This window comes from Otolemur garnettii, unplaced genomic scaffold (genome assembly GCF_000181295.1).
Source record: "Otolemur garnettii isolate 467f Iridium unplaced genomic scaffold, OtoGar3 scaffold00018, whole genome shotgun sequence".
NCBI lineage: Eukaryota > Metazoa > Chordata > Mammalia > Primates > Galagidae > Otolemur > Otolemur garnettii.
In genome coordinates, this window is record NW_003852413.1 from 16,897,945 (window position 1) to 16,910,639 (window position 12,695).

The window sequence follows — 12,695 nt, forward strand, 5'->3', positions numbered from 1 at the left end:
ACCCTTGGTAGAGTGCTGTGGCGTCACAACTCAAGTGATCTCAAACTCTTGGGCTTAAGTGATTCTCTTGCGTCAGCCTCCCAAGTATGTGGGACGACAGGTGCCCGCCATAACACCCAGCTATTTTGTTGTTGTAGTTGTCATTGTTTAGCTGGCCCAGGCTGGGTTCAAACCCACCAGCCCCAGTATATGTGGCCAGTGCCCTAACTACTGAGCTATGGGCACTGAGCCATCTCCTGTGTTTTCTGAACACAGAGTTGGCACCAGCCCCCTAGTTGTTCAACCTGGCAACCTGGGCAGCTTCCTGCAGACTTCCTGTCTTGCCCCATCCAGGTGATCACCAATCCTGATGGTTTTCTTTCCTGAGTATTCCCTGAAAATCCATCATGGTTAAGAGTGTGGGCACCAGTGTGAGACACTGTGGGTTCAAATCTCAACTCTTCTACTTACTTGCTGTGTAACTTTAGACAAGTTACTTAATACCTTTGTGCTGCAGTTATTTCCCCTACAAAATTGTTGTGAAGGTTGAATGAGTTAATATGTATGAAGCGCCTAGCACTTCCAGAAGCTCAGTGGATAGTAGCTATGATCCCTTCTCCTTCTCCATTCCCCTCCTTCTCCTTCCCCTCTTCTTCTTCCTCTTCCCCTCCACTGTTGCGACCCAAGTCTGGTCACCATTTTATCGCATCTGGATGACTATAATATATTCCTAGTGTTTTTCCTACTTCCATTTTTGTTCCAGCCCCACCACCCATTCTCCATACTACAACTGGAAAGGCTTTTTAAAAACACAATCTAATCATTCACTCCCCAGATTGGAAGCTTTCAGTGACTTCATGTGACTCTTGGAATCAGGACCTTCAAGGCGACTGCAGGAGCCGGCTTCCCCTCCAACCCTTCCAGTGCTGTTCCTGCATGTCTCTGCCCCAGCTATGCTGTCCCCTACCCTTGTTCCTCATCTGCACCTGCCCTCTCATGCCCTGACGCTGTCATCTCTGTCTAGCTCATTGCTTATCAAACCTAGTTTCATTCCCTAAGGAAAATCTAGCCTGGCTCCTCCAGACTGGGTTATGCCCTCCTATAATAATGCTCTCTCAAAGAATCCCACCCTTCTGCTCCACAGCACCTGTCACAACTAGGGTTCACCTGCTGCATGTCAGTCTTCCACTCTAGACTGAAGGAAATACTCGGGCAGGAGTGTGTCTGCCATTCTGGTCACTCTATTCCAGTACCCAGAGCACAATGCCTGGATTGGAATAAGGGTACAGTCATTATTGCATACATGAATTTCAGCAAGCAGGGGCTTCTTCTAACTTTGGTCATTGCTAATTTAGCTGGGTTCTCAGTTTTTATTGGTCATGTTAAAGAACTGCTTCTAATCAGGTGTCTGTTATTCTGGCTCCCTGTGAATAAGCAGAACAGGATCACTGAAGCCCTAATGAAGGTGGCTGCATTATTTATGCCTGGAACAGGAGGACAATATATTGACACCAACACAAGAAGTCCCTTCCATCTGAAAAGGAGCACCTGTGCCTTTCAAATAATGGAGATCAGATGAATAAGAGAATAAAAGCAATTATATTAAAATAAATCCAAATATGGCAATGCAATAAAGGAGCCCATCACCGCCCATTTATTTCTCTTTTATATGCAGGTCGGGAATTAAGAATCATGTTGCATGAAGCCAGGGACAGGCAGAAGTTTGTCAGTGATGTTCAGTATCTACGAGACATGCAGCATAAGGTGGACTCCGAATATCAGGTAACTGCAGAAAGCAAGAATAATCTGCCCCCTTCTCTGACAGTATTCAGAGAGGATTCAAAAGGCAGTGTTTGTAGGTGATAAGCGGTAATCGTTTTCTAAAATTCCCAAATGCACCACTGATAAGCTGTGTGACCATCAAAAGCCACTTCACCTCTCTGAGTCTCAGTTTCCTTATCTGTAAAATGGGTATCATAACATGGCACACTTCGTAATACTGTCATGAAAATGAGGGAAACATTTTTAAGGTGTTGAACACGGTGCTTGGCTCATGGCACTTGTCAACAAGTGGCATTAGGGCTTAAATCTGACCAACAGAGGACACTAAGGAATTAACAAGGTCACCCTACCATCTATAAAATAACATGCCCTTCTGTTGTCATTCCCACCAAAAGAAAGGTAGTTAGCACATCCTACAATAAGTTAACAATTCGTCATCCTAGTTACAGTGTTTACAGGCAAAAACAAAACGGGAGTGTGAGGAGTCCTGATGCAATTACCCAGAGCTGGCATAGGACAACTTGTCAGGCTGGGTTGCAGGGCGCTGGGAGCAGTTAGAAAGTGTCACTCATCCCATCAGCTAAAGCTCAGCCCCGCCAGTCAAGGAAGCATGTTCTCAGCCTTGACTGAGAACTGAAAAGCTCTCCTTCCCCAAGGAAAACACAGAACTGCTGTTATCAGGTTTTTCGCCTTCTTAGCAATTTCCAATATAACCCAACCTCCTGGGTCACCAAGGAAACCAGACCTATCTCAGTAACCTGATTTCACCTGCATAATACGGCTTAGCTTTGGGGCTAGAAACGGAGTCAGCAATTTCCTCCCACAATTTGCCAACTCACATAAAAAAGACTATAAAATCGAGGAAATTTCTGTATAATAAATAAGAATGTAAACATCTGAACTGGTCACCCTGGAAGTCTGTCTACTTTTCACAGAGATGTCTCTGCCACCTGGCTCACATTTGGAAATACTTATTTGAAATCATCTCCAGAACAGGCACATAGGAAAAATCAGTCTTATTATTTTATGGTCCGTGGTGGTGAAATACATACACCTGTGTGACTTTTAAGTCACTGCAGTTTTATTATCTCTTCTCAGTTGGGCTTTCAACACTGCTTTTCATTCATTGATTCATTCAACCAGTATCTATTAAGTACCTACTATGTGCTGACCAAGGTCCTTGCTCTCCCAGAATTCTTACTCTAGGATTGAGAAAAAGCAATACACACAAGTAAATAAATATGTAAAACAGTTTCAGTTACTGATAAATATGCTAGGGAAAATAAAACAGGTAATGGGGTGGAGGTGATGCTCCTTTAGACAATCAGGGAAGGCCTCTTTGAGGAAGTGACATTTAACTATTCAGGTGAATTTCAGGGAGGAGCCCACCAGAGTAGTAGAAGCAGAAGGAAAGCAAGTGCAAAGGTCCTGAGGCAGGAACTAGCCTGGCGCACTGGAGGAAACTAAAGGCAGCTGAGTGGCTGAAACACATTAACCCAGCGAAAGCATTGAACTGGTGAACGTGACAAGGAGGAAGAAGGTGATACGGCCTAGATAGGGCCAGATCGTGTTGGGTCTCACAGGACAAAGCTTGTCACTTAGATTTTATTCTCATCACAATGAGAACCACTGGATGACTTAAGCTGGGGAGTAGTATCATCTGACTTATATTTTATTAAAGATCACTCTGGCTGCAGTCTGGAGAAAGAAGTGGAAGGGACGAGGGAAACAGCATGAAAACTCATATGGAAGCTATGATAGCATTTTAGGAGAGAGACGATAGTGCCTTGGAGCAGGATGTTAGGAATAGAGGTGGTGAGAAGCAGCTGGGGCCAGGAAATAGCAGCAGAATCGACCCCTTGCTGATGGATGGAGAGGTGGAGGGTGGGAAAGGAAAGAATGAAGGATGATTCACAACAACACATTTTCTTGTCCATCAGCTCCCTCTGTTATCGCCACTATTTTTAAGCCTTTCTACTCGTTCAAACCTCCGACCCCAATGCTTTCTTTCAACAGAGAACTCCCTTCCCTTGTTTTACACACATGAAACAAGATGAATAAACCCAAGGCCAGCAGGTGGGAGCGCAGTTGGTCCTCCGCCCTTCATCCCAGGCTACACACCACCTTGCCCCCAAGGTTCCGAGGGTGGAGTGACCCTCTGTTTCCCACAAGTGCCAGCCTGGGTCCAGCAGCCTCTGTCTGTAGCTTTGACCTTTCCTCTCTTCTTACTAGCTCAGTTCCTCAACCTGCTGCGGCCTGGCTATCACCTCCCCTCCCCTGAAGATGTTCTCACTAAGGTCCGTAGCCACATTCAGTGGCTTCCTTTTCTTTCTTTCTTTTATTTTTTTTAATTAAGTGATATATACATAGATCATGAATACACTTATGCCTTTGTGGGATTCAGTGTGCTGATTGTTTTGTACAAAATCCTCCATCTACCTTTGACTGACATGATCGTTCCTTTCTCATTGAAACATGACTCCTTCCGCTTTCTGACATTACACTCTCCTGACTTTCCTCCTGTTTCTCTCTCACATTTCTTCTTCATTTTGCTTTCCATATCCTCCTCCTCTCCTTGCCCTTCAAATGTTAATTTCCCCAGGGTTCCATCCTCTGCCCAATTTTCTTCTCATTCACAAGGTTGCTGTGACTCATCTCATCTCCTCCCATGGTTTTAACTGCCCCTCTACATTAATGATCCTGGGTCTCCTCGAAGTGGCAGAATCACGTGTGCACCTCCTGTTGATTGGATATTTCCCCCTGGATGTCATCCAGGCACCTCAAGTCCAGTACTCCGTGCGTCTGTCCCCCGGCCACCACTTGGATGATCTGAGCCTCGATGACCCCTCCCTCTTCTTCCTCATCCACATTCCACCAGTTCCCAAGTCCTGCCAAGTTTACCTAAGAGCTCAGGAACTTGTGCCTTCCTTTTTATCCTGTTGTCACCACCTCCCTAACTGCCTTCCAAGACTATTACCATATCCTCCCAGCAGTCTCCTTGCCTCTAGTGTTGTCATATTTCAGACTGTTCCCTTGAAATCTGTCTAAAATGTAAATGCGACGATGCTGCTCAGTGGCTTCCCCTCACATAAAGGCCAAGGCCTGGAACCTCAGCAAGACTAAACTATGCCTTCCCCCCTTCTCTAACTTCTTTCCCCTTCTTTACTTTCCTCTCTTGACAAGGATGGTGAGGATCATAGTTCTAATCTAGAACTAAAGGGCATCTCTGTATTCAGACAGTAGTACACATAGTGGTATTTTTAAAAAATTCCTTTTTAAATTAGGGTAGGTTATAATTTACATACCCCAACATTCGACCTGTACAATTTAGTGTCCTTTTGTAAACTCAACCAAGTTCACAGCCATAAGCATTACCTGGTTTTAGAGCATTTCTATGACCCCAGTCCCACAGCACCTTTTTCTGCCTCTTGCACAGAGCTGATGAAGTGGCGTGGTGGTTGTCTTTTGTGTGGCTTCCCCTCAAACTGGATCACAGCTTCTTAAGGTCAGGGGCTGAGTCTCACTCTTCTATGTTGAACCAAATGTCTTGTAGTTTGTAAAAGCAGGTGTACAGCTCGGTGCCCGTAGCACAGTGGTTACGGCACTGGCCACATACACCAAGGATGGCGGGTTCCAGTCTGTTCGAACAATGACAACTGCAACATAAAACTAGCTGGGCGTTATGGTGGGTGCCTGTAGTCCCTGCTACTCAGGAGGCTGAGACAAGAGAATCACTTCAGCCCAAGAGTTTGAGGTTGCTGTGAGCTGTGACGGCACTCTACTGAGGGTGACATAGTGAGACTCTGTCTCAATAAATAAATAAATAAATAAATAAAAGCAAGTGTTACCTAACTTGACCACTGGCTCTGTCGGACTTAGATCCAGCTGACTTGTGACTGTTCCTAAGACTCAAATCCATCCTCACTGAGCATTTTCAAAACCACTCACCACAGGGTCTGCAAAAAATAATTATGGTTGTCTTTAAGGTGTTCTAAGTATGGTCCAGAGAAGTATATAGCAACCCACAATAACTAAAGAGAACAGGAAAGAATTTTAATTGTATTATTTAATCTATTGCCTACCTTTTACCAGAAAGAATTTAAAGTAATTGTGTGACTTCCATGACTCCTCAGTAATTAGGCCCATATATGGCCTGTGTATATTTAGACAGTTTACTGAGGTCAGCTTTGCATTGGGTGGATATTGGTTCCCTAGTCGTCAGTGAGCTTACCCAGTTACTTCTTGTGGAAATCCCCACTTTCACTCAAGGTGCAATGACCCACTTTGCACACCAGGGATACCCTATTTCAGGATATACAGTGTGAGACCTCATAACTAGATGTGCCTCCCAAGCCGTGTACATCTGCCTTGTGTTCCTGCCTGTGGTTGGCCTTTAATGAACGGCTCAAATTGAAGCCCTTAGAAACCTCCTGTGTAAAGCATTCCTGCTACAGCCTAAAGTGTGCTAAGGGTCGGTACATAGCCGATTAGCAGGGCCTCTGCAGGTCTGTTTGCCTGTAGCAAGCACGGAAGGATAAATCCACCCTGAGTTATTTTGATGCTACTCCTTTCAGTGGTTGGGTGGGACCCTTCTGAGAAAACAAGAGGAAATAAACATCTATTTGGCATATTACATGCTATTTCAGAATGCGGAAACTAGTATATAATTATATGCTGTCTCGGAATTTGGCTCTATTTCTTCAAGAGTGTTCATGCTGCATAGCTTTGGGGGGGTGTTAAATGTGTTTGTGTAACTGGAGGCAGAATTTAGCCATTAATGTCCACTAGAAATCTGGAGGGGAAGATTACAGTTGGCATTTTGGAATGATTTTCTATAATCTATTAAATGTGTTCAAATTGGTTTGATTTCATGTCGTTTATTCATCTTGATTCTTCCAAGTGCAGATCAAACAACTAAACATGATGATACAAATTTGCTGAAGGACATGATAGGTGACTTTATACCAGCTGAAAAGGTTTGGGGCTGCTCACCCAGGAAGGTGGCACGGAGGTAATTCAGCTCTTCTTCCCACTGGAATCCGGAGAGGATTCTCTTTCTGGCTCACCTTTGGCTCTGCTCGTCACAGCCAAACTATAAAAACAAACTAGCTGGAAGAAAATACCGCTTTTGATTTCTTAACTTCTTAAAATTAATAAACTTTAATAACATCACCAATGACAACTAAAACCCAACCTCTGGGTTATTCATGTGAGATCATAAAAACAACAAAAAAAGAACCAACTGAAGTCCGTGGCAATTCTCACTTCTTAAAATGCTTCCAGAGTTAGAGGAACAGATGCCATTATGAATTGAGACATAAAGTTGGGCCACAGTTACGATTTTTTTTTTTTTTTAACCAGAGCTATGAGGCTGGGCAATATTCCTGTGGCACATGGTTTGTGAAGTTACAAGATGACTAGAAGGATCAGACTGATCATAAAAGAAACAAAAGGGCCGGGCGAGGTAGCTCATGCTGTAATCCATCACTTTGGGAAGTTGAAGTGGGATGATCACTTGAGGCCAGGAGCCTGAGACCAGGCTAGACAACATAGAGAGGTCTCCCATCTATACAACAATAAAAATAAAAATAAATTAGCAGGGGATGGTGGTGTGCACCTTTAGTCCTTGCTACTCAGGAAGCTTAGGCAGAAGGATCGCTGAAGCTCAGGAGTTTGAGGCTACAGTAAGCGATGATCCCACCACTGCACTTCAGGCTGAGCGACAGGCTGTCTCTACAAAAAAAAAAAAGAGAAGAAAGAAAGAAAGAAACTTTGAACACAACTGTGAATTCAGAGAGCTGTAGTGCCAAAGAAAAAGTGGCTCCCAGCGTGACCCGGGATGACCAAGCTGGAGCTCCTCACTTGGCTGGCTGGGGAACTGGCTGGCTGGGGAGACAGACCTCTATTTACAGGGCAGAAAAACAAGGGTGAACCTCAGAACTAGGCAGAAAGAGCCTCTCTTCTGCAACCAAGATCATAGTCATATGCTTTGGCAAAGGCTGACTGTAGAAATAGAAGTCAACCAGAAAGGGGGATTGAAAACAGCAATTAAAAGGCAGCGGCTGCTGCTGCTGCTACTGCTGGAGGGGGTACCTTTGCCGTGGGCCAGGCGCTGCTGCTGACCTATCACCAACCGCACTTTGAGCTCTGCCCCTAACAGTCTTGCAGGACAGGGACATCTGGCTCTTACAGGAAAGTGAGAATCAATGGAGTTAGTCAGCTCGCCCAAGGTCACGATGCTAGAAAGTGGCAGAGCCGGGTTTGTCATGTTTACCGAGATTGAGTTACAGTGACTCACAAAACCCACGTCATCCCCCACAGGCATTTGTGCGCATTGTGCATTTTGCCCCCACAGTGGTAGCTTCTGCACAGAAGGCGCCCTGACTGCGCGTGCTGTAGTCAGAGGGACGTGCGGTGGGGGCAAGGGTGACGCCAAAGGAAAAGCCGGGTAGGAAGCCCTGACTCTCCACGGAAGGAAGAAATGAGAAGTTACCTGAAGCCTTCAATTTCAAGACTGCCCTCAGCCAGTTTTGCCACGGGATCAGAAACTTATTTATAGACAGTTGCAATTGAAAGGGGAATATTTTTAAAGTCCAGGGTAAGGGTGGCCACTGGTGGTTATGAATTACAGCATCCATTCCTCCTCCCAGACCCACGGATTTCACCGTCCCCTGCCCAGTTTCCCCTCAGGGGCCCCAGTGTAGAAACATCATCATCAACAAATAAAAAATCATTCAAATTTACAAATACAAAGAAAACTAGCCCCTGGGGGAAGCATGGCTGAATTTTTGCTGTTTCTAGGACTTGAAGTCTAGATTTGGCTCTGTGCCCCTGTTCCTTCTCAGCAAAGCTAACTGAGAGGATTAGTGTTTGATGTATGCAGAAAGATTGCTCAGCTGTATCAAAATGAAAATTACTAAGAACCTACCTTGCCACTGGTGCATTCTCCTGCCCCTCTGTGAGAGGAGGAACAAGGAACTAGAGGGGAAAAAAAAATTTTTTTTTCAACGTTGCAAACCAATCTATTCCTCCTCCCCTTTGGTAAAGAAATATTTAAGTCATATGCATTCTTGGAGAGAATTTTCAAGAAACACTCAGCCCACAAGAATTCTGTTCATCCCACAAAATCTGCCTTGGTCCTGCGTACATTTGCTAACACTGCCTCCTCCACTTGCAGCCCGTGGGCATGTTCTTTCGCCTTTAACACCAGTCGGTTAGGGCGACACAGACATCTGCCCCTTTCGGAAATAACGCCCCACGCCAGGGCTCCTCCCAAACAGCAGGTCTAATTTGAAGTCATCGGAAAAGGAACGAGAAAAGAAAGGCACATGTTGAGTTGAACTTCGTTAAGTTCTCCAGCCCGTTCCTTTGAGGTTTAGCTTAGTTTATTTATTATTTGGTGCGTGTTTAACTTATTATAGTTACTGTCTAGTATGCTTTTGATTTTCTTATTTAAATTATGAAGACCAAGGCTGCCCCGTATCGATTACAATGACTTATATCTTTGTGGCATAGTTTTTGGAAAATGAGACGAACTGTGGGAAAGGAAAAAAAATCATCTTGAAGTATTCTCCCTTCCCAAACGAGGCGGAGTGAAACCACATCTTTCTCCTGGGAATCCAGGATGATCCCACCTGCTGCAGGTGACCAGCTGGCTGCTGCCGCAGCAGCCTGTAGGTTTGCAATTCACTTGCGAAGCACGGTGTGACTCACTTCAATTCCGAGTAGTAAATGTTTTGTTGGTATTGGGTCATTTCTATTCTTAACCTTGTAACATAATGTCAGGCTTGCCCCATGGCAGGAAATTCTGGTAAGTCCTACCACATCTTTGAAGGGATGCTTTTCTAGCAGAGGAGGGAAAAGACCAAAGGAATCTAAGGGGCAGATGTCAGGCCTTGTTTAGAAATAATATTGTTTTGGTCTTTACACCGAATTCCTTTTCTGTGACAGTGCATAATTTGGCCTCGGCAGAACAAAGGTGAATTGGGTTACTGGATCTACAAGTACAAAGATGCTCCCAGAACTTTTATTGTTTTGAAGTATTTACAATATCAGTTGAGATCCCCATAGGACATGATATCCTTGTGTTTGTTCAGTCCTAGTACTGGGGGAGAAATATTTTGGTACCAGATTTTAATTTTGTTAAGAAAAGTAGGGACGTTATTTTTGTTGATTCTTTTATTTTTATTATTTTGCATTTGGGGATTGATATCTTTCTCCAAAGCAAAAATGTGATTCAACTAAAATTGAACACTGGATGCTGGGGGATTCAAAATCTATGGGGTGGTCCTTACTCTCAAGAGTCCTCAGTGATCAGAGGAGAAACAGCCTCAAAAACAGAAGCAGCTAGCAGGACAAAAATATGTACAATTCAAGCTACGTATATCAGCTTGAATTAAGACCTTCAAGGCCCTGTCTTCTCCATCAAGAAGCAGTTCTCCAGCAATTAATTCAGTCTGGGGAAGAGTAGTAAGTCAGGGAAATGAAAGAGAAGGCCACAGGAACTGGTTCTTAGATCTGCAGGATTTGCCAAGGGAACATCTAATGGAGGGGCTTCCAGGTAGAGGGAACAGCATGTGCTAAAGCTTTGAGGTATGAGAATTTTTATCCTATAACTAAGGGGTGGGAAAAGGGAAGAGGCATGAGGAGAATGAGACCAGGAAGAGAAGTTAACAAGGTATAATACGTATTATTTTCCTTGAGAGAGCCACTGGTGGGAAAATTCTTGACAAAATGTCTCTTGGGATGTTTATTGTTTGAATTTGTTAAAGCAATGACTCACATTTCTGACGTGGCATTTTGGGAGAAGGGAAGAGAGAGGGATACTTGGTCTTTATTTGTTGCATACTTGGGCAGGTATGTTATCTATTTCATGCTCCTCACAAAAGTTACCAAAGCTAGGCATAGACATAAGACAAAGAAACATTTCTTTGTTGTTCTCCAGGCTTGTTTGAGACGACAGGATCACAGAAAAGACCCAAATGAGAAGAAACGAGATCACTTTTGGGGGCTGGAGTCAAGTTCTGAGAGATCCCGCTTCTCAAGCGGGTCATCTAAACAGGTAGGAAGAATGTGTGTGTGTGTGAGAGAGAGAGAGAGAGACTTAGGAAAAAACTGACTCAAAAAGGAGATGTTGCAGAATCCTAAAAGTCAGGGAAGGGAATGGCTGGGTCAGAGGCTCTCATCCTGGCCACTGTTCCCCCTGCTCCCTGTTGGATGGTCTCCCTACTTTACCCTGGTTACCCCATAACTCTTCTTTCCTACAGATTAAGGGCCAGATGTAGATGGTCTACAAGACACCATCCAGATCAGAAATCCTGGGACTCCTAAAGAGAGTTGGAGTCTCTGGGCCTTCTCAAGCACAGCACCGTATCTGTGGCTTGTGGTCTAACTTGTTGCGTTGGTGGGTCTAGTTTTTATTTCAAATGAAGGAAGAGAGTAAAATCCAATAATAGCTGTGATATATAATAACTGGCAGTTGTTTAAATTTTTTCTCTAGAATGATAGCAACAAATAATAAGAGAAGTGTACTATTACAGCAATATAATAATGATAGCAGTGGTAGTGGTCACCATTATTTGAGTGCTTACAACATTCCAGGCACTGGGCTAATAGCACTTAATACATTTTAGCTTATTTGCTTATTATAAATCTATTTATCTATCCTCTCCCCCCCCCATTTTATAAAACTGGGCCATATAGAAATTAAGAAACTGTACCTAAGATTTCATAGCCAGTGTATGGTGAAGTAGCGATTCTATTCCAACCAGTCCTACCCCAGAGAAGGTGCTCTGAACTGCTGAGCTATGATCATATTTCATGTTTAAGATCTTATCTGTCTAAGAATTTTACTTATCCTCTGTAAGAGCTAAATACCACAAGCTGTATTCAATACTGGTTGTGAGCATGGTAAATTGATTTAAGATGAGTAATATGCCTTTTATGAATTCTTATTTAATATTTTATGCCTGAAATACACTCTAGAGGAGGGGCTCTCTCTTTCTTATTAGTGGTGTGGATCCCTAAAATAGATTCTGGATACCTGATACCAATCAAGTTCTTGTGAAGATTTCTTTTTTTAATCTAGAGCAGCGGTTCTCAACCTTTGGGTCGTGACCCATAGGAACTGTATTATAGGGCCATGGCATTAGGAAGGTTGAGAACCACTGATCTAAAGTGTTCACTCTGCATTTATTTCATGTTCAAAGGACACCTTAGGAACGTCAGTGATTGATGTTTATAGACGTCGATGTATCCTTAGGAGGGATATATATGTCCTGTCAAGGAATATAAAATCATACAATAAAAGATTTCACCTAGAATCTGAAGGTGAAAGAGAATATCTCCCGATGTTGGTAGAATGAAGAAGAACACATTGCCTGGATCTTTTCCTGTTAGTCAAGGACTAAATATAATGCCTGCTACTGATTAAACTTAGGGAGTAAGATTAATCCAAAAATTAAATCTACTTTGGCTAGAACAACACATTTTTAGCCTTAAGATAAATTCTCACATTTTTACACTTAGAAACAAAATCAAGGACAGATTAAAAAAATGTAAGTCAAACAGTAGCATGTAGCAGTCTTCCTAGATTGGAATTACTAAACCAATGGGCAGCTGGGTTCTTCTGTTTTCATTCAGAGACTCACGTGCATGGTCACGTCCATTTCGTATGGCAATACTCATGCATTTGGGATATGCAGGACTTGAAGCTTTATGATCCTCTTCACAGCTTTGTCTGGGGAACAGGCTCATGTCAGATTCCTATGGTTTTCTTCTTTCTCCTATAAAAATTATGCATTCTTAAAATCATCACTGCAAAACTACTTCCAAAGCAGGCCGTGGTTGTACATCTAAATATAATTATGTGAAATCACTTCTATAATCACAGATTATATGGATCTTATTTTCCAACTCTTAATTTTATTATTCAC

At 43.3% G+C, this 12,695-nt stretch overlaps 1 protein-coding gene across 1 annotated transcript in view; it reads left to right on the forward strand.

Moving 5' to 3' along the window:
• Positions 1-1,671: 1,671 nt before the first annotated feature.
• MARCH10 (membrane associated ring-CH-type finger 10) overlaps positions 1,672-12,695 on the forward strand; it is a 79,503-nt gene continuing 68,479 nt past the window's right edge. The window contains exons 1-2 of the mRNA XM_003786214.1: positions 1,672-1,761; positions 10,706-10,822. Of these exons, the coding sequence (XP_003786262.1) occupies positions 1,672-1,761; positions 10,706-10,822 (207 nt within the window). The remainder of the gene's footprint in view (positions 1,762-10,705; positions 10,823-12,695) is intronic.